The following is a 21,531-nucleotide window of genomic DNA, read 5'->3' as shown; positions in this document are numbered from 1 at the left end:
AAGTAAATCCTAGCCCTCCTGGTGTTGCTCAGTGGTTAGAGTGTTGGCCCATGTACCGAAGGGTCTTGGATTCAATTCCTGGTCAAGGGCACTACCTGGGTTTCAGGTTCTGAGTGGGGCATGTGCGGGAGGCAACCAATCGATGTGTCTCTCATATCGAAGTTTCTCTCCTCTTCCCTTCCTCTTCCCCTCCCTCCCACTTGCTCTAAAAACAATGGAAAAAATGTCCTCCAGTGAGGATTCCCAACAGTAGTAAAAAAGAAGTAAATTGTATAGATTAAGTGGCTCTTAGAACCAGAGAGTTGATGTTTCATAGGAGTCTCAATCTCGAGTTAAAGAGGTGTGTTTATATGTGACCATCTCTGTCCTAGATTATGTTGGTCAACCATTCTTTATTACAGCGGTTCTCAACCTGTGGGCCGCGACCCCTGAAAACACATCCTTCATATCAGATATGCCTGCATATCAGATATTTACATTGCGATTCATAACAGTAGCAAAATTACAGCTATGAAGTAGCAACGAAAAATAATTTTATGGTTGGGGGTCACCACAACATGAGGAACTGTATTAAAGGGTCGCGGTATTAGGAAGATTGAGAACCACTGCATTTATTCCAGATCCCTACCATGTAGATTAGTCAGTACTTGCAAAGCACTTAGAATAGTGCCTGGCACATGGCAAGCATTTCACTCTGATGATGATGAAGTTCCAGGCACTAAGATGGGTAGGCTCAGTGATGGAACAATGAGGAGCAAAGTGAATATGATTCTTTTTTAAATATATATTTTGATTTTTTACAGAGAGGAAGGGAAAGGGATAGAGAGTTAGAAACATCGATCAGCTGCCTCCTGCACACTCCCCACTGGGCATGTGCTTGCAACCAAGGTACATGTCCTTGACAGGAATCGAACCCGGGACCCTTGAGTCCGCAGGCCGATGCTCTATCCACTGAGCCAAACCGGTTAGGGCTTTTTTTTTTAATAGCAAAGGTGGAAATTTACTAAAGAACAAGTACAGACTCCCACGTGGGGAGGGCGAAAGAGTCCCCCAGAATGGACTCCCACTTCAGAGCGGGGGCGGGGGGGTCTCCGTGAATATGATTCTTACTTGTATGGGATTCACATTCTAGTTGGGAAAAGAGTGTGGGTGGGATGATGCTGTCATCTTATAACGTGGTATTTTGGCTTTCTCCTTAGATGCTTTCTTCACGTGTCGAAAAAATGCTCTCCTGGCGAAGAGCTCGTCCCCCCAGGTAGAGGGTGACTTTGCCATGGCCCCTCAGGGCCTGGACCAGGAAGAGTGTGAGGGCCTGCTGCAGCAGTGGCGAGAAGAAGGGTCGAGCCAGGTGTTCTCGACCGTGAGCGAGGGTCCCCTAGTAGATAAGGGACTAGCCCAGAGCAGCTTGGCACTCCTGATGGATTATCCTGGAGAACAGGATGCTGCTTCCGAGGACAAGTGGTGCAGCAGGCAGCTGAGTGACCTGCAGGCAGCAGAGAACCTAGAGGAGCCTTCCCCCGAGGTCCTAGGAGAGGAGTCACTGCCAGAGGGCGAGGGCCCAATGTGGGCAGCTGTCCCCATGCAGGCAGGCCCTCAGTATGCAGACTGCACCATCCTCCCAATGGGTGCATTGGCTGCAGAGGAGTGGGAAGAGGACCCCGCAGTGCTCGCCTGGAGCCTAGCGCCTGAGCCCATGCCCCAGGAAGAGGCTCCCATCTGGTCCTTTGAGGGCCTGGGGCAGTTGCAGCCTCCCCCCGTAGAAATTCCTTATCATGGTGAGTCTGACAGCTGGCTGAGAGAGCCAGGGTAGCAGGTTGCCAGGTTGTCGTGGGTGTGGGCAGAGCCATTGCTAAAGAAGATTCTCGGTGGGGAGCTCTGTCAACTCTGCCACTGCATTCTTTTTTCTAAGACTCTTGGAATGTCAGATCTAGGTGGGCCTTAGAAATCATCTCACGTAGCCCCCTGGTCTCTCAGAGGATATAACGCCGGTGCAGAGGTAGCGGGACATGCCTAGAGTTACATAGCTCGGTGATGGCAGAACACAGCAGATCCTAGTTCTGATTCTCCCTGCGACTGTTTCTCTGGAGGTGACCCAAGGGCTTCCTGGGAGGAGGCGGAGAGCCCTCGGGGCCTCCACTCTGTGCCTCAACAGAATGACACCAGTTTTATCTTTGGCACATATTGGGCTTCCATTAAAATGTGAAGACTGAGTTCTCTGGCTCAGATAGGTTTGAAACCCACTCTGCAGCTCCATGCTTTAAGGGAGATGGGGGACAAGTGGTTTCTAGCCCTACAAACTTTTCCAGATTTAGAGGTTAGAAAACAAACAAGGCTGAGATGACTTGAGAAGAGTCTTTAACCTCTGGTGACCATTAAGCACATTCATCTGAGTGATTCCCCAGAGACCATTGGATTTGTCAAGAGCAGGGGTCCTCAAACTTTTTAAACAGGGGGCCAGTTCATTGTCCCTCAGACCATTGGAGGGCCGGACTATAGTTTTTAAAAAAACTATGAACAAATTCCTATGCACACTGCACATATCTTATTTTGAAGTCAAAAAACAAAATGGGAACAAATACAGTATTTGTATTTGCATGTAGCCCGCGGGTCGTAGTTTGAGGACCCCTGGTCAAGAGTGTGAGCCTGTATTTATTGAGCATGTACTAGGTGCCAGGCATTATGCCAGGTACTGGGAATACAGTAGTGAACAGCCCAAGGTTGTCTCTGGCTTTGTGGAGCTTACTGTCTAATGTGAGAATGTCCTTAGAGTTCTGCTCAGATGGGCACAGGGGGATGGGTGATATGGAAGGTGAGAAAATTTGACTCACAGTATCACTGAGTCATGGGTGGAGATGGTGGGGCCTGCGGGTAACATGTACTTGTCATGACCTCTTCTTCCCAACCCCTTTGCAGAAATCCTGTGGCGAGAATGGGAGGATTTCTCCACTCAGCTGGATGCGCAGGGCCTGGAGGCAGGGGATGGCCCGCAGTTCCAGTTCACTCTGATGTCCTATAACATACTGGCCCAGGACCTGATGCAGCAGAGCTCCGAGCTCTATCTGCACTGCCACCCGGACATCCTCAATTGGAACTATCGCTTTGCAAATCTCATGCAGGAATTCCAGCACTGGGACCCTGATGTGAGTGAAGAGTGAAGAGCGGGGAGGGCAGTGCACCTTGCATTTGTTTTGGGCCTGGGCTGTTTCCCAGTGCTCTTAGAAAATGAGTTCGTTCCCATTGTTCACATGATTGGAGTTCTTCCTGGGGCTGGCGCTTGCCTGCCTGAAGCCAGTGAGTTTTGGCCGATGCTGAGAAGACTTTCCCTGGGTGTACTTTCTGGCACCTTTGTGCAGGGAGGGAGACTTGAGGGAAAATCCAGCGTATGTGTCTGGTCTCCCCGGCTTCACTCTGGCCTGTTCTTGCCGGGGCTGGCTGGCAGTCCTATGGGAAGGTTCAGTGCCTGAGACCCACAGGAGCTTCCCACCTGGCCACTGCCTGCTCCTGGGGTGGGAGTCCATTCAGCACTCTGGGTATTCTGGAGTGATTGGTTTCTTTGTACATTTCCCAGATCCTGTGTCTTCAGGAAGTCCAGGAAGATCATTACTGGGAGCAGCTGGAGCCCTCGCTGCGAATGATGGGTAATGTAGCTCCCTGGCATGTGTGCCAGTCTTTGTTCCTGCAGCCCTGTCTGCTCTCTCCGAAGACACCATGGTTTCCTTTGTCTCAGGAAACCTTCCGTCTCACCTGTGACCTAGCTCCTCCTTTATGTGGGTGAAAAAGAAAGTAGAGTTCGAAGTTTTAAAGTAACTGTGACATGTTGCCCTTTAATTCTTGAAGTAACCACCTATGAGGCCGAGTATTATCCCCAGTTTACAAAGAGGAAACTGAGTTTCTCAAAATTTCTGTGACTAGCTTAGGGTCACAAAACTACAAAGCTAGTAGGTTGTGGAGCTAGAACTCCAGCTTGTGTGACTTTATTTATTTTATTATTATTATTATTTGTTAATCCTCACCCAAGGATTTTTTTCCATTTATTTTTAGTTTTTAACATGTTTTCATTCCATTGATTTTTAGAGAGTGGAAAGGAGGGAGGAGTGGGATAGCGAGATAGAGATAGAGGTAGAGATAGAGATAGAGATAGAGATAGGAAGAAAGAAAGAGAGAAAGAAGGAAGGAGAGAGGGAGGGAGAGAGAGAGAGAAAGTGAGTTAGAGAGGAAGAGAGAAAGAGTGAGTGAGAGAGAGGTAGGGAGAGAGAGAAACATCAATGTGAGAGAGACACATCAATTGGTTGCCTCCCACACATGCCCTGGGGATTAAGCCTGCAAGCCAGGTATGTGCCCTTGACTGGGAATGGAACCCAAGACCCTTTGGTGCACAGGCCGACGCTCTCCTCTGAGTCACACTGGCCAGGGCCAACTTGTCTGACTTTAGATTCCATGCTGTCCACGTCGACTTATATTGCTTCAACCCTTCTCTCCTCCTTTCCCATTAGAGCCTCTCTCGTCTGGTTAAAACTGTCAGGGAACCTCTGCAGGGCCAGGGGATTGGCAAGGGCAAAGACTCCCATTATAGAGCCGCAGGAGCAATGCCTGTGCACACCCACCGGGGTTACTGCCGCTGGTTGGAGGGACTCAGGGTTCAAGGACTCTGATCCATCTCCTTGGTGGGGTGTTCCTGCAGGCTTCACCTGTTTCTACAAGAGGAGGACCGGGTGTAAGACGGACGGCTGTGCTGTCTGCTACAAGCCCACGAGATTCCGTCTGCTCTGCGCCAGCCCTGTGGAGTACTTCCGGCCTGGCTTGGAGCTCCTCAATCGGGATAACGTGGGCTTAGTGCTGCTGCTGCAGCCACTGGTCCCAGAAGGCCTGGGGCAAGTCTCGGTGGCCCCGTTATGTGTGGCTAATACCCACATCCTGTACAACCCACGCCGGGGTGATGTCAAGTTGGCCCAGATGGCCATTCTCTTGGCTGAAGTGGACAAGGTGGCTAGGTTGTCAGATGGCAGCCACTGCCCCATCATCTTGTGTGGGGACCTGAATTCTGTCCCTGATTCGCCTCTCTACAACTTCATCAGGGACGGAGAGCTGCAATACGATGGGATGCCGGCCTGGAAGGTGAAAGGGGCAGACCACTGCGGGTGGGAACACGGCCTCGGGAGAGGCTGCTTCTGTGGCAGGGACTTCAGTTGCCCCGGTTCTGACTCCCTCCTGCTTTCTTGTACCCAAAGCCTGGAAGTTAGGAACTCTCGTGTGCCTTTGGCATATTAGAATCCTTTCAGTTTTTATCATTAATTTATTTTGAGTCTATAAATAATACATAAGTACATCCTTGAAAGAATTAAAATGTCATAAAATCAGGCCAAAGCCCCTTTTATTACCTACAATCCCTGCCTCTCCCCTTAGAGTCAAATAATAGCTGAAGTTTGGTGGCATTTTTCCAGATCGTTTCTATGCATTTATAGTGATATCAATGTTCCCGTGATAATATAGTCCTAATTTACATTTATTAAGCAATTACTATGTGCCAGGTGCTATTTTAAGCACTTTATATGTATTCATTAATTTTCATAACTTCTATTATTACCTCCATTTTATAAATAAGGAAAGTTAAGGCACAGAGAAATTAGTAATTTGCTTACTCTAGATTATGCAGGTCGTTCATGGCGGAGCCAGGATTTGTAGCTGGGTGGTTTGGCCCCAGAGCTCTCACCCTCCAGTACTATCTGTGATTGCTTCTAACAGCTGGTATATAATCTTCCGTGTGTGTTTATAAAGATGATATGTTACTGTATATTTTATTTTGTAGCCCCCCCCCCCGAATTAATGTATATATGGATCTGTCTTATTCCTCTTAATGGCTGAATGTTGATAGCACAGATATCTCATAGTTTATCATAGTTTATTTAGCTGTGCTCATGGCCATTCAGCTTGTGCTATTTTTTTAGCTAATTTTTAATGTCACTTCATCTCCCTGTTCCTCTGTTTTGCTTCAACTGGTCCATCCAACTTATTGCTTAGCTTCTGGCAAGGCACAGTGGAGAAAGGACACAAAATGACTGAATTATTATTGAGCATTTTGGGCTTTTATTTTAATGAGGTTACTCAGGTGCCAGCAGTGCCTTGGTTGCTATGTGTGAAAGGCATTATCCTGCCAGAAGGTTGCAGTGATCAAGGAGCTCAGGAAACAGGCGAAGAATTTACTAAGTGCCTCCTTGTGTGGCACGGTTAGGTGTGGTGATTCAGAGCACTCATTTTGAATCCCCGCTCTCCCACCTTGGTCAAGTTTCTTAACTTCCGAAAGCTCCATTTGCTTGATCCAGACATTGGGGATATAATGGGACCTTCTCCAGAGGTGTTTGTTTGTTTGATGGGTTAAATAAAATAATGCACACGAAGTGTTTTCCAGTGCCTACTTCAAAGGAAGCAGCCATACTGTGGTAGTGACTATTATTATCAACCCTTAATTACATGTGGTATCATTATCCCATTTTATAGTACAGGATATTGAACCCAAGAGAGTTGGCTAACTTGCCCAAAGTCACACAGCCATTAAATTCCAGGCCTGTTTTACTTCAGGTGGCATATCGGAAATTAATGTCCTTGAAGGGCAAAGAGATTGTGCCTATCATTGCTTTCCTATTAGCCCTTAGCTTGTATCCTGCACATAGTTGGCATTCACATATTTGTTGTTAAATGAAATAAAGGGAATTTTGCTACACCCGTTGGAGACATGCAAATGGCTGATGTTGCCGAGTGTTTCCCCTACTACCTACTGTCCGTTCCCAGGCTTTGACTGAGGATGGCGACGTAAGTAAAGCGCTTTGGTGCATGTATCACTTGGCTCAACCCTGTGGTTTCCCAATAATAGGCTTACGATGCTAGACCTTGATCCAGAAGATCCAAAGATCAGGATAAACCTTTTCCCCTTGCACAATAAAGCCGCCGAAAGTTGATATTCTCTGTGGAGAATTGTGAAGGTTTTCCTGAGGTAAAAGTTAGGGGATCACATGTTCATGCAGTTCTATTCTCTGTCACTCACACACCTCATTCTCTTAGCCCTCATTCCTGTCTCATGGACATTTCAGTGGTTCTAGTAAAAAAAAAAGGTTTTAATTAGCTCCTTAGTTTTAACCTTCCCCTAAGACTTATGTTTTGCTTATATCGTGTATGTAGCATATGAATGTGTGTGTGTGTTTGTCTGCATGTCCCCCAAATGGGCTGTTCCTTTTCCCATCTTGGTTTCCTCATTCCCACCTGCTCTTTCCTTGTAGGTGTCTGGACAGGAAGACTTCTCCCATCAGCTTTACCAGAGGAAGCTGCAGGCCCCACTATGGCCCAGTGCCCTGGGCATCACTGATGGCTGTCAGTATGTCACCTCCTGTCATCCCAAGAGATCAGGTGAGCCTGGGCCATGTTCTTGGTGGCTGTGCCTTCATGCCCGTTTTGAGAGAGAGCTGGCACCTCCATGACGAGAAAGCCGAATCCCCTCAGTTCCCTTAGCAAGGTCTTTGTTTTTCTCACTGTCCTCATGGTCACCCAGTGATTCTACAACTTCAAGTCGTAGCTGTTGGAACATCTCCTTGTCTTCTGAGCCAGATGTCCCCTGTCCCGTTGCTAGGAGCTTCTTGATATTGAGGAGGGCTCAGCATGTGGCTCCTCTTCTTTTCTTTTACCGTGTGGCTTTTCCTGGTTTACAGAGAGACGTAAATATAGCCGAGACTTCCTGCTACGTTTCCGCTTCTGCAGTATTGCCTGTCAGCGACCAGTAGGACTGGTTCTTATGGAGGGAGTGACAGATACCAAGCCAGGTAATGGGAACTAAGTTGTTTTATTTTTAAAACCTCTTTACCCCTGATATTTGTCAATTATATGATTTCCCAGTCTTTCCTCGGCATAATTCTTAGAGGTCAGCTTCTGGTTATAAGCAGGCTTAGCAGGAAGGTCAGTGGAGTTTAGTGGCCAGACACATCCATTGATGTGCAGTGTCATGAGAACATGGACCAGGAATCAAGACCTGGGTTCTAACCAGCTCTGAGACCTTAAGGAAGCCGTTACCCTTTTTAGGCTAAAGTTGCTACTAATTAGCATGTAGACAGCATATATGGGAGAGAAGATTCACATGCCAGGGCTTTGAGAATCAAAAGGTGACAGTAGCCTTGGCTGTAATAAAAAGTTAGTCCTACTGGGAACTTCCAGACTGAACATAGCAGAGCATACTTGACATTCTACTCTTCTCGACTCTGAAACCACTTTGAAGCAACAAGGAAAATGGAATAAAGAAACGTAAACTCCATCTTTAAGAACACAAGGTCTAAGTATCTGAAACCATAAACCACACACAGTGGAATGACTGTGAGAGCACTGGAGATCATGCAAGGGTATTGGAGGAAGTGTGAAGAGACTTATCTGTGAGGCGTATGGATTCCAAAAAGAACCAGCATAGTGCCTTCCTCCAAGGCGAGGAGTATACCTGAGGCACCAGACCAAAATCCTTGTTTCATCAATAAGGAAAGGATGCCCGGGCGGTGATAGGACATTATCTCAACCTGTTTTAGTCCTAAGAGGCAGTGGATGGAAGACTGATTAAGGAATCAAGCATATTTGCATGGAGCAGTCTAAATGGCAGGGGCGGAGGGGTACTCAGGGCTACATATCTTTTGCCTAGGGAGAAGCAAAGATTAAAAGGACTCATACACACTCTGTGTCATAAGGAAAATTCTTTTACTTGGGATGCATATTTAATTCTCTTATATAAACTTTGTCTAAATAACTGGTAGCGAAACCTCAACTAATTCAAAGCTGGGCTGCCCAGAAGAAACCAGCATGAGATCTGCACTAAAATACTCAAAGAAAAAAAGGTGGAAGGAACAGGAAAAATGAAAGGCAGATAAAGAATCCTGACTTCAAAGATAAAAATTCTTGCATGGAGCATATGAAAAATATAATTATTTTTCCATGAATAAAAATATGAAGCAATTGCCTTTATAAAATAAGAGCATAAAAATAAAACCATTGCCTTTTAGACATAAGTTCAGGCACATGGCAAGACATCAGAAGATGAAATGTAAGCTGCAGAGCTGAGGAAAGAAATGGAATAAAAGATTTAAAAATCACATAAAATGAAGACAAAATTGGATGCAGCATAAGAAAGAATAGATACTGCTGAAAACAAGATGAGACAGGCAAAGAGGAGTGTGTGTGTGGGGGGGAGCAAAATAACAAGAAAGTAACAGGATAAAAAGGACTAGAGAGAAATGGCAGTAGTGAAAGATAAGGCAAGGCAACATATAATTGGAGTTAACAAAGAAGAAAACCAATATAATGGCACAAAAGGAATATTTAAAGGTGTGATTCAGGGAAGATTTTCCAAAGATGAAAAGATCTGAATCTTCCGATTGAGAGGATATGCCATGTCTCAGTAAAAAAAAAAAAAAATGATATAGGAGAAGCAACACTAACTTCCTAGTGAAGTTACCAGAAGTTAAAGAAAAAAAAAATCCTTTGGACAGTTGAACCAAAAAGATCAGGCTACTTCTAAGAATAAAGATAATGAGGTTGGCATCTGATTTCTTAACATTAACATTCACCTCTAGAAGATGGGAGCAAAGCGTCAAGGAAAGAAGTATGGCTCATGAATTTCATACTCCCCCCGAAAGCCTTTCTTGAAGAGATGCCAGAAGACTAACTTATGACAACCAAGCAGCGACTGGAAAAAAACCGGTAGTAAAAGGACTGGTGGTAAGCAATGAATTTATTTTTTTTCTTGTTGGGATTTAATTTAAATTGGCATTTTGCACAGAGCAGCAAACATTTCAATGGCTCAGTTATTTTAATTGCAAAGGTAAATGTATTATTACAACTGTAGCAACATATAATAATAATAATGATGATGATGGCGTGTGTTGGAACTGGGATAGGGCTTGTATCAGTTGAGCTCAGGCAGGGAAGCAGGGGCTCAGTGTTTTAAGATTATGAAATCCTAAGGTTAAACAGTAGTAGGATCCCACATAGGCAATTTTATGTTAAGAATAGGCTATTATTTTTTTTAAAAAAATTCATGCTATACTTGAAGCATAAAATAAATACTTCAGTTTTAACAAAATTAAAACCAAGAATCTTTTAAAATACGTACTGACAATCACTTCGTAAGTAGAATCATTATATAGGGGGGAAATACCCAGTTCACTAACAATGCAAAATAATAACAGTATTTATTTTCAAAATTGAGATTAGCCCTGGCTGGTGTGTTCAGTGGTTAGAACATGGGTCTGCACACTGAGGGGTTGTGGGTTTGATTCCCAGTCAAGGACAGGTACCTGGGTTGTGATTCCCTCCCCACTTCTGGTTGGGCATGTGCAGGAGGCAACTAATTGATGTATCTCTCTCAGGTTGATGTTTTTCTCTTCCCCCTCTCCCTCCCTTTCACTCTCTTCAAAATTTAGTCTAAATGGAAAAATATCCTCAGGTGAGGATTTAAAAAAGTTGAGATCAAATTTGGGTAAACACACCCATTCACCACGTACTGTGAACATGCCCCCACCTAGGGCTGAACAGGCTTCTCCTGAATCTCTTTTAAAGACTCCAAATCTGAAAAGCTACCACCATTTTTAGACCATAAATAGAAAGGCTGAAGTGCAGTACAATGAGATCATAGTGTGTGATCTTTTTTTTAGAGGATATGTTTAAATCAGCGGTTGCCAACTGGTGGTCCGTGAGGCCCAAAAGGTTGGTGACCACTGGTTTAAATATCCTACTGAATAATGTTTCCAGTCCAATACCAGAGTCATCCAACCCACAGTGCACATCAAAACTTGTCAACTTGGCTCTGACACTGACTTTAATGAGAAGCATCTGAGTTGCAAAAGGAACTGCAGTGCTAGGTAGTGATGCTATAACTTACCCACAAGTTGACATTGCGTCACACTGGAGCGTTCTACATCACCCAAGTTGTGTAATAAACATTGTGGCCTTTCCCTAAGTGGCTCGGTTGGTTGAACGTCAACCTGTGCCCTGAAGGGTTCGATTTCCGGTCAGGGCACATGCCTGGGTTGCGGGCTTCATCCCTGGTCAGGGTGCATGCACGAGGCAGCTGATTCATATTTCTCACATCAATGTTTCTTTCTTCCTCTCTCTCTAAGATAAATAAAAACACATTTAAAACAAAAAAACATTGTGATTCCCTTTGTGAGGGAATAATTAATAAGAAGGGAATCTAAATTTTAAGTTCCCCTTTTATTTATTTTTTGAATTATTATTTATCTTCCCAATGTGGTTCATAAAGACGCTGAAAGGGGTTACTATGTTTTCTTTCTAATGAGTGCTTGCATTAAATTAACTCTGGAGCTTTGAACTTCCATTGAACCCTTCAGGTCTTTCATCATTTAACCACAAATTATGTGCCCAATTAAGTGCATTATATGAAAAAACAATTATTAACAGGTGATATTCATAAACCACTATTTACAAACTGACCAGAGGGCCATAGAGCAAAAGCTGTCTGATCAGTTTCTAACCAGGAAAGTTCTGAACCCAGCTTCTCCTCTAGCCCATGCATGGCACAATTTATAATCCCCTTCCCTGGTACTTGCAGAAGAACTTACTTGCTTGGCTTCCACTTGCTTACTTGGTGCTGAATGGGCCCAGAAGATATTGCAGCACAGGTAGAGGCAGGCCCATGTGCTAGTGCTGCCTGTGCACAGTGCTGTCTGAACACAGTGCTGCATGGACAGAGCCTGGAGTTGAGGGAAACCATTTTCAATGTCCTGCTGGTCAGTGATTTTTCTGGCGTATCATAATGGTAAAGGATGTGACTCAAAATGAAGATATTAGTGTTGTGAATATTTATGCTCCAAAGAACATTACATCCACAATCACAACATGAAACTTCAGGATTTAACATGGAATAATAGTCAGAAGATAACTAATGGAAAAGGTTTTAACTCATCTTTCTTACTCTGTAACAGATGAAGTAGATAAAAGATAACTAAAAATATAGAAGAGTTATAAACATATTATAAGGTAAATCTGATTGGTACATATCAAACTCTGAACACTGAAAGCAGAGCAAAGACATCTTTTTGAGTATCCATAGGAGATTCTTAATGGTTAACCATATATTTGACCAGCGGTCGCCAACTAGTGGTCTGTGGACCGCTGGTGGTCCATGAGGTCTGAAAGATTGGCGACCGCTGTATTAGACCACCTAAAAAACCTTAATCAATTTTAAACAGTAAAATAGTATTGTCAACTTTCTCTGATCACACATGCAATAAAAATAGAAATGAAAAAAAAATACTACTGCTTGAACATTTAAAAAATTTTAAAAAACTTTTAAGTCAAAGGTAAAATTTAAACTGAAACTGCAGAATATCTAAAAATAATAATGAAAATACCATCTATTTTTAGGATTATAGCTGGAACCATTCAATGAAAAAAAACATAGAATAATATAGAATATTTAGAATCACAGAATTATATTAATAAAAAAGATGGAAGTAAGTACATTAAGCATCCAACTTAAGAAGTTAGAAAAAAGAACAAACTGAACGAAAGCAGAAGGAAAGAAGGTAAAAATGAAAATAATTTAGAAAACAGAAAAATAGAACTAGTAAACGCTAAGAGTTGATGGTTTGGGTGAAAAACAGCTGTAAATTAGATAAGCCCATTTGCTGACCTATTTAAGGAGTAGGCAAAAGTGTCCAGGTGCACAGGAATTAATCCTATATAATAAAAGTCTAATATGCTAAGTGTCCGGTGTTCATCATTCAACCAATCAAAGCATAATATGCTAATGACATGCTAAGGCCGCTCAACTGCTCGCTATGACGTGCACTGACCACCAGGGGGAAGATGCTCTGACCAATAGATTAGCTTGCTGCTGGGGTCTGGCCAATAGGGACAGAGCGAGATGGGCTGGACACACCCTGGAGCCCTCCCACAGTCCCTCCCTAGCTGGCCAATCTCCAGAGTCCTTCCCCGGCCCCAGTCACACACTGGTTGGGTCCCTCGACCTGGCCTGCACCCTCTCGCAATCTGGGACCCCTCGGGAGATGTCAGAGAGCTGGTTTTCGGCCTGATCCCTCAGGCCAGGCCAAGGGACCTCTAGTAGGATTATAAGGGGGTTCTTTGCTCAACTAAGTGCAAAGAAATTGAAAACTTAGCTGCAAAGACTAATTTTAGAAAGTAATTTACTAAAAAGAGATTGCAGGAGAGTGATAATCTAAATAAATTACCACAGAAGGAAAAAAGTTTAAAAAGTTTTCTGAGTTGCAGTCCCAGAAAAACATCAGACTCAGATTGATAGGAGAATGTCATCAAACCTTTTAAAGAACTTATAATTCTACTACTACCTAAATTGTTACAGAATACAGAGGAAGAGTGGGGCCAAGTTATTTTATGAAGCAAATATTTTGACACCAACACCTGACAATTACACAAAAAAGGAAAACTACAGACTAATATTCTCCCTTATGAATATTGATACAAAAAAATTTAAATAGAAGATCAGGAAACAGAATCTAGCAGCATATTTAAAGAGCAATAGATCATGACCAAATGGAGTCAATCAGAAATATAAAGTTAGTCTCGTATTCAAAGTCTCAATATAATTTATATCTATATATAGATATATAGATATAGATCTCTATCTATCTATCTATCTATCTATCTATCTATCATCTATCTATCTATCTCATCCTAGTCAGCTGGTGCCGCTCAGTGGTTGAGTGTCAACATATAAACCAGCACGGATCCATTCCCAGTCAGGACACATGCCCAGTTTGCAGGCTTGATCCCCAGTAGAGGACGTGCAGGATGCAGCCAATAAATGATTCTCTCTCATCATTGTTTCTATCTCTCCCTCTCCCTTCCTTTCTGAAATCAATAAAAATATATTTTCAAAAAGAAAAGAAAAGCATCCTATAGATGTCAGAGACATTTTGTTAAAATTCAGCATCTATTCTGTGTTCTTGTAAAAAGAGCCCTCTTAATTAAGGAAAAAGTAGATAATCCTTACACCATTCAAATACATTTATTTCAGTCGGAACATGTTGTGGCAGTGAGGAACTAGGCTCTGAGGCTGTGAGGAGTGGGAGGAGGGCATAGATTTGCCATGGGCCTGAAAAAGAAGTTTATCTCAGCTCCAAAAATCAGGATCTTGCTTAAAGAAAACACTCTAGTAGCAAAGTCAGGAACAAGACAAGGATGATTGCTATTATTCAACTGAGTTCAGAGATACCATACTTAGAAGTAGGAAATAGAAATACAGGAAAGAAAATAGAAGTGAAAAATGGAAAGGAGGGGGTAAATTATTACTTGCTGTTAATATCTTATATAACTGATGACCTAAGAGAATCAACCAACAACTGTCATAAGCATTGAGATAATTCTAGAAAGTAGCTGGGTGCAATATTAATATACAGAAAGCCATAGTAGTCATATATAAAAATAATGACATATTTGTTAAGAAATATAATGAAGCCCTGGCTGGTTTTGCTTAGTGGTTAGAGTACTGGCTCATGCACCAAAGGGTCGAGGTTTGATTCCTAGTCAAGGGCATGCACCTGGGTTGCAGGTTCGATCCCTGGGCCCAGTTGGGGCATGTATAGGAGGCAACCAGGCAATGTGTGTCTCTCACATCAATGTTTCTCTCTCTCTCTCCCCCTCTCTTTTCTCCTCCTTTTACTCTCTCTAAAAATCAATGGAAAAAATATTTTCAGGTGAGGATTAACAACAACAAAAGAGGTATAATGAAAAAGCTCTTTATAATAGCAACAAAAATAAAAAACAAATTAACATGGAAATGTAAGATATATAAAGGAATATTTCATTTCATTTAAATTATCAAATTTATTGGTATGAAATTATAACATTTCCTTATCCTTTTTTTTAAAAAGACCTTTATTGAGATTAAATACACATACCATAAAATCCACCCACTTAAAGTATACAATTCAGTGACTTTTAGTATATTCAGAGTTGTGGAATCAACACCAAAATCATCACCCCCAAAAGGAACCCTATATCCATTAGCCGTCCCTTTCCATTCACCCCTCTCAGGAAAAATCAATTGACCATGGACATATGGGTTTTTGGACTCTAAATTATATTCCATTCACCTATATGTCTATCTTTAGGTCAGTACCACACTGTCTTGATTATCTTACCTCTGTATAAGTTTGAAATAGAGAACTGTAAGACCTGTAACTTAGTTATTGTTTTCACTATTAGGTATGATATTTGCTCTCTGGGATCCCTTCACAGGGCATTAATTCCATTCATGAGGTCTCCACCCTCATGACCTAATTAATCCCAAAGGCCCCAGCTCCCAATGCCATCCCATTGGGGTCTTAGGATTCCAACATATTTTGGAGTGACACAAACATTCAGTCCATAACACCCATTAATGTCAGTAGAATCTGTAATAATATCCCCTTTCTTTCCTGATATTGATAATGTGCCTTTTTCTTTGTGTGTCTGTGTATATAAACGTGTGTAAAAAAGCATGTATATGTGTACATGTGTATATGCACATATAGGTGTGTACACACACACACACACACACACACACACACACACTAGATGGTGTGTGATAGAAAATCTCTGGAGGAATATACCAAAAATTTGGTACCATTCGTTGCCTCTGGAGAGAATTGTGTGGCAAGGGACCTAAAATGGGAGGGAGACTTTTCACTGATTTTTTCCCCCCCCCAACATTTTGGGGTTTTTTACCATGTGACTATATTACCTTCTTAAAACTTTTTGTTGTTGTTAATCCTCATTTGAGGATATTTTTTCCATTGATTTTTTTAGAGAGAGTAGAAGGGGGTGAGGGGAAAGAGAGAGAGAGACATCGATGTGAGAGAGACACATTGCTGGTTGCTTCCCCCACCTACTCCAATGGGCTGGGAATGGAACCTGCAGTGAGGTGCATGCCCTTGACTGGGAATCGAACCCAAGACCCTTTGGTGTGTGGGCCAACGCTCTAACCATTGAGAAACACCAGCCTGAGCTGACTATATCACCTTTTAAAAATAAATTTAAATTTTAAGAAAAGTTGCTGAGTCAAGGAAGATAAATGTCTATGCTAGAGGCCTCTGTCTGCCTTCCTGCAGTTCCTGACTTTGGTCCATTGTTTTTCCCACTCTTCACTATTTTTCCTTTTTCCCTTTGGGAGCAGTCCCGTCATGGACCTGAGAAGGATTTCAGGGTGCAAGGTTCTGACCCTGTTCACTGTCTGCGAATGATAAAACATCTTTCTCTCCTGACTTCTACAGAACGACCTGCTGGCTGGGCCGAGTCCGTTCTTGAGGAAGACATGTCTGAGCCTGAGCCCGAGCCTGAGCCCGTCTCCCCCAGGTAATCCTCCTGCTAGTGCCCTTCAGCTTGCATTCCAGTATAGGAGAGAGATTCCGTTGGCCTTCCTAAGGCTGATTTGGGGGAGCACTTTTTGTTGAGCTCTCCCTTCCCCCAATACCTGCTAAGCTTATGGAGGGGCATACCGGTGAACGGAGGCCAGAGGTGACCCACCCAGGTGCCTGCAGAGGAAAAGCCCGCACACTTTTCCTCAATGAAGGGAGGCCTCCCAGAAGAGCTTGCTGACACATGGACAGGGTACGCTTCGTCAGAGGGCAAGGGAGGGGTGGGGGTGAGGAACGTCAGGGGGCATGAGAACGCATGTGCTGTTTCTAGGCTAATTTTAGCTAAGACTGTCAGCCTCTTACTAGCATGGGGAGGAATTTTTGTTGAGACTGTTATTTGGGATCGTTCATGAAAAATACTTGTTAAAACCCACAGAGAAAGTAACCTTGAGAAAAGTTCAATAATGTTTGCTGACTGAAATTGTCCTCTCCATCCCTATAGGACTGTAGGCACCATCCAGCACTGCCTCCACCTGACCTCGGTATATACTCACTTCCTGCCCCAGCATTGCCGCCCAGAGGTCACCACAATGCCCTTGGGTATTGGAGCAACAGTGGATTACATCTTCTTCTCAGCTGAGTCCTGCGAGAATGGGAACAGGACTGGTAAGCCTGGTGGGTCCTGGGTTCCTAGGAGCCATCCACACGAGTCCCTGGGACAACTGATGGTAGGTCAGGCATTTGGTGGCATGGCTGGGGCTGCTGGGACTTGACCAGCAAAAGAGCAGATTTCATGCCTACCTAGCACTGCTCATCCTCATCATCCTTCTCTTCGGCCACTTGTCTGACTTCTCTTTTGATCCTTGTAGCATTAGAGAGAGGTGGGCAGAACAAGCACTGTCCCTCCCTGGTTCGGAGAACAGATGCACGAGATGACTGCACCTGCTCAGTGGGTCTGGTTAGTGAGGAACTTGGTCGGGTTAGAGACCCTGTGTCCTATCTCCTCACCCACACTGGTGGTCACAGTGTAGCAGTCTATAAGCCCGGGGTCAGTTTGTTTAAAGCATGTCTTTTAAAATGTTTAAATTGATTGCCTATGTTTAAAAATCAGATTTTTGTATAGAAAATCTGGATTTCCAGTTTCTCTTGGAAAACAATATCTTGTAATGTTGGGCCTGGGCATACGCTCTCCATTTTGCCACAGTTCCCTGGAACCCACCCTGCTCATTCACAGATATATCAGGGAGTATCTGAGAAAAACGAGGCCTCTCCTAGAGGCAGCAGGAGGTGAAGGAGGGTGGGCAGCCAAGGGGATGGAGCCTCCGTAAGGCATAGCTTCCACAGGCCCCGCCCTCTCCATGCAGTGTGACTGACTCTCGTACCCTCTGCCCTCTGGCTTCCGCTTTGTGCCCCAGATCACAGGCTATATCAAGATGGAACTCTCAAGCTCCTGGGCCGTCTCTCTCTCCTCTCTGAAGAGATTCTCTGGGCTGCCAATGGCTTACCCAACCCCTTCTGCTCTTCAGACCACCTCTGTCTGCTGGCCAGCTTCGGGATGGAAGTGACCGCCCCATGATGGGCTCCCAAGGGAAGAGAGCCGCTCTTCTAGAAGAGCCCACTGGGTCAGAGACTGGAAATATCCCATGCTTCTGGAAACTTAGATCCAAGAAACTTACAGCCCCTCCCCTCCCCTCCTGTTCCCTTTTCCCATGGTTAGATTTTCTGTGGGCCTGTCCAGGCTCTCTGCCTGTGGTCCCTTCCCTGCCCCAACCTCTTCCTAATCCTCTCGTGCCACATGCTTGGTGGCCCTGGGAGAGGCGGAAGGGGGGCTTCCCCCTTCCTTCCATGTATCCAGCGCTCCTCTTGATTTTTAATTACCAGGGTTGTGGGAGCTATTGATCTCATTTGTTATTTGCTTTCAGGCCGTTTCTTGGTGGTACTTTCTGATCCGACCTCCTCCCTGTCCTCACAACCTCTGTGCCCAGCCCTCTTGCCAGGCACACACGTGTGAAATGTGTATAGTGTGTGTGCATCCTCTCAAGGTGGGACTGCTCTGTGTGGCCATACCTGCCTCAATCAGCCTGCTGTCCACACTGGGGCTGCCGGCCTCGGGGTAGGTTGAGAGCACCACCTGGTGCCTGTGTGCTGCCAGGCAGCAGCAGGGGCACGGGCCTTTCTCCTTTTATCCTCTGTTTCATTAGGCGTTCATCATGCCAGCCAGGGCATACTCATCACTGAGCTCTGGGAACGAATGGGTCCCCAGCCTGGAGCAGCACAACTGGGGACGCAGTACCTGCCCCAGAAGCCTCTGGGCCTCCACCCCGAGCTCCCCAAGGCCTGGTGTGCTTTCCCTAGGCTTGTCCCCGAGGAGGGTGCAAGTTTGTGTGGGGTCTGTGGGCTGGGATAGTGACTTGAGATTTAAAATTCCTTAAGGGTGAGGAGAAAGAACCTTCAAGAAACAGTGGGCTCACTGGACTCCACAGCCCAGCGGTCGCCAACCTTTGGGACCTCACGGACCACCGGTTGGCGACCACTGCTGTAGCCCACAGAGCTAGGGCGAAGTGGGCGTGTCCCGTGGGGAGAGAGCAGGCGGGCTCTGCAGCTGCCTCAGCTGGGACTCAGGACCTCAGGGACCTGTTCTCTTCCCTCGACCACTTTTACTGTTTGCTGCCTCCCTCATCCCCTTCCGTTTTCTCCCTAGAGAAGCCTGCTATTTAGCTCAGGCCAAACCTTCTCAGTGAAAAGGTGGCCTTGGGCACAAGTGCTGGAGGAGTTGTTCAGGCCAGCAAGGCCTTGCGCTCATTGCCTCTGCTTTCCCTCCCCGCGCTGGGTACCTGGCCCATCCGGGGGCTTCCGTGCCCACACGCGTCACCTGCCTGCCTTAATCTTCTGTTGCTGGGGGTGGCCCCGGGGGTTCTGGGTCAGCTGTTCCTCATATCCCTTAACTCAGACGGCTGCTGGCCCTGGTGGATTTGACTTGCTGTTGCCCACTTGCCCTCCAGCACAGGACTGAAGGGAGGGCGAGAAGCCGGAGACGGGCGGTTAGCCAGAGGTGAATTTAATGATCTCTCCTTCTTCTGAAAGCCAAAGACCCAGCTTGAATTCTGCTGCTGTGTTCGTGGTTATAAACTTTCTACACCTAGGTTCTTGGAAATTTAAATATGCGTGTATTCTTAAATAGTGTTTCCAGGGTTAGTGGGCATGTGCCTGTCTGAGCCCCAGGTCTGCCTGTCCATCCCCACCGTCCACTCTGTTTGTCTCTCTCTGGGCACCTCTGGAGATAATAGTGCCCTGTTGTTTTCTAAGACGATTGCCCTTCCCTGTTCTCTGCCAGGAAATGCAGTTTAAAAATGGCTGAAGATGGCAGAGGGCAGGTAGCCTGATAATCATTTTTGTTTTGTTTTCTTTTTTGTTTCTGTTTTGGAAACAAAATGGGGCTTTAAATTCTCTTTTCCAAATAAAGGTTTACTTTTCCGCCCTCCGGTTGGTCATTTTATTAGGATCTTGCAGGGCACGGGGGAGAGAAGGCCTGGAGAACGAGGTGGGCCGAGAGGAGGAGACTGGCTTTGTGGTGGGGTCTCAAGTCCTAAATCTACACGGGAGGAAAGTGAGGGAATCTCCCTCTGATCACTGAGGCCGTGGGGGGACAGGGCATGGGCGAAGCCTCTGCCTGACTTTTCTTGGGCAGCTCTCTTCTCCATCCTTGCCCAGCCAGAGAGAAGAGCTCTCTCAGCTGCTGTTGTTCTGTTCCATCTGCTGCTCCTCACCCCGCTCCCATCCAGACTGCATTTCAAGAGGGTTTGTGTAGAAAGTGGGACGAGAAATGTTTCCTATGGCAGCTGCATGAGGCCTGGTGCGTGCGGCGGATGCCTCTTGCTGAGCTGCTATTTCTGATAATCTCTTTTGCGTTCTGGAGCCAGAGCTGAGCTGTGGGCCATCTGTTGCTGGAAAGGTTTCTCTTCTTCCTGGGCTGCTCTCTGCTGGTGCTTTTGTCTCCAGCCTCCATAAGCTCCATAAGCCACAAGCCCACCAAGCCCACCAAGCCCGCATGCGCGTGGGAAGCTCTGAAACGGGAGGTGGTTTTCTGCCTTACCCGACCAGATTCCCAGACCCCACACCTGTGAGTCAGCCGCTGAGAAGCTGAGTTACTTAAAGCTACCAGGGTGCTCCTGTTGCACCACCTGGGTTGGGAGTCCGTGGAGAGGGCACGAGGGATTAGGAACACCACTGGTCATCTTGGCCTGGTGACTGTGGGTAAGTTAATGCTTGTGTTTCAGTCACATGTCTTGGTGAAATGGAAATTAAAGCAATAATCTTTTCCACTTGTGAGGAATTTTCAGATCTGAAATTGTATTGTTTGGGCGTTGACAAGCAAGGGCTGCTGAGGATTCCCGAGTATTGGTGGGAGGTGCGGGTGGGTAGTTCTCCCCAGCCAGGCTGGACGATTGGCCCATGGGCTGGCATTGTTTCATACCTCCTCAGCTTTGGGGTGTATCCCAGAGACCCCTTTCCTGGCCTAGAGGGTTCCCTATCGCACTTTGTCAGCCAGTACTCCATGCCCGCCATGCATAGATCACAGCACTGTGACGGGCAGTTCAGGTGTTCACGTATTACCTTTACACCTGAGGAAACAGAAATCCCAAAGAGGTAAATTGCGAGTCTCCTTTGCTTTATTTCTTACCACCCCATGCTCCCAGCACACAGCCTTTCCAGGAGTAGGAGGGAGGCTATCTTTCAGAGCAGACCCGCTGGTGGGGGGAGAAGGGAAACCACCCACCAGGCTGCAACTGGTGTGCTTTTAAGTTTAAACTTAGTTTTGTTTTCCCTCCAGTTCTTGCCCCGGTGTAGCTACTAACAGATTGTTTTTTGATTGGTTACATAAGGCAAAGTGTGGCTTCTCTCCTCCCTGGTGTAGGAGGGAGCCAGGGCAGGGAGCTGACCTACAGCCCTGCACTTCTAGGCTCATCCTGGTGCACCTCCCGTCTGCTTCCCCTCCTGAGCAAATGTGCGCAAGGTCAGCCTGATGAGAGCTTGGGGTGCCGCTCTCGCCTGGGTTAGGAGAATGTAAACTGCCCCAACCCTAACCAGTTTCTGTGCTGCTCAGGCCTGAGGCCTCGCCCAGCGGTGGAGAGGAAGGAGCCTCTACACTTAATTCTTAGAGGCTTTGTCTTTC

The 21,531-nt window shown here is 45.5% G+C and overlaps 1 protein-coding gene across 3 annotated transcripts in view; it reads left to right on the top strand.

Annotated features, from left to right (window-relative positions):
* Nucleotides 1-20,687, top strand: part of ANGEL1 (angel homolog 1 (Drosophila)) — a 23,634-nt gene extending 2,947 nt beyond the window's left edge. Inside the window, exons 2-10 of one of the 3 annotated variants that reach the window (XM_015558032.1) lie at nucleotides 1,200-1,775; nucleotides 2,914-3,140; nucleotides 3,569-3,638; nucleotides 4,682-5,115; nucleotides 7,272-7,398; nucleotides 7,698-7,808; nucleotides 16,275-16,356; nucleotides 16,861-17,033; nucleotides 17,774-20,687. In XM_015558032.1, the coding sequence (XP_015413518.1) occupies nucleotides 1,274-1,775; nucleotides 2,914-3,140; nucleotides 3,569-3,638; nucleotides 4,682-5,115; nucleotides 7,272-7,398; nucleotides 7,698-7,808; nucleotides 16,275-16,356; nucleotides 16,861-17,033; nucleotides 17,774-17,934 (1,887 nt within the window). In that variant the 5' untranslated portion in view covers nucleotides 1,200-1,273 and the 3' untranslated portion in view covers nucleotides 17,935-20,687. Of the gene's footprint in view, nucleotides 1-985; nucleotides 1,776-2,913; nucleotides 3,141-3,568; nucleotides 3,639-4,681; nucleotides 5,116-7,271; nucleotides 7,399-7,697; nucleotides 7,809-16,274; nucleotides 16,357-16,860; nucleotides 17,034-17,773 lie in introns of those variants that run through there. The other 2 variants (XM_015558031.1, XM_006778817.2) reach the window with 2 other exon arrangements.
* The last annotated feature ends 844 nt before the right edge of the window (nucleotides 20,688-21,531 follow it).

The sequence above is a fragment of the Myotis davidii genome, unplaced genomic scaffold (genome assembly GCF_000327345.1).
Source record: "Myotis davidii unplaced genomic scaffold, ASM32734v1 scaffold309, whole genome shotgun sequence".
NCBI classification, from domain to species: Eukaryota; Metazoa; Chordata; class Mammalia; order Chiroptera; family Vespertilionidae; genus Myotis; species Myotis davidii.
Note: the sequence above shows the minus strand (reverse complement) of the source record. Positions and strands in the feature narration are given on the sequence as shown.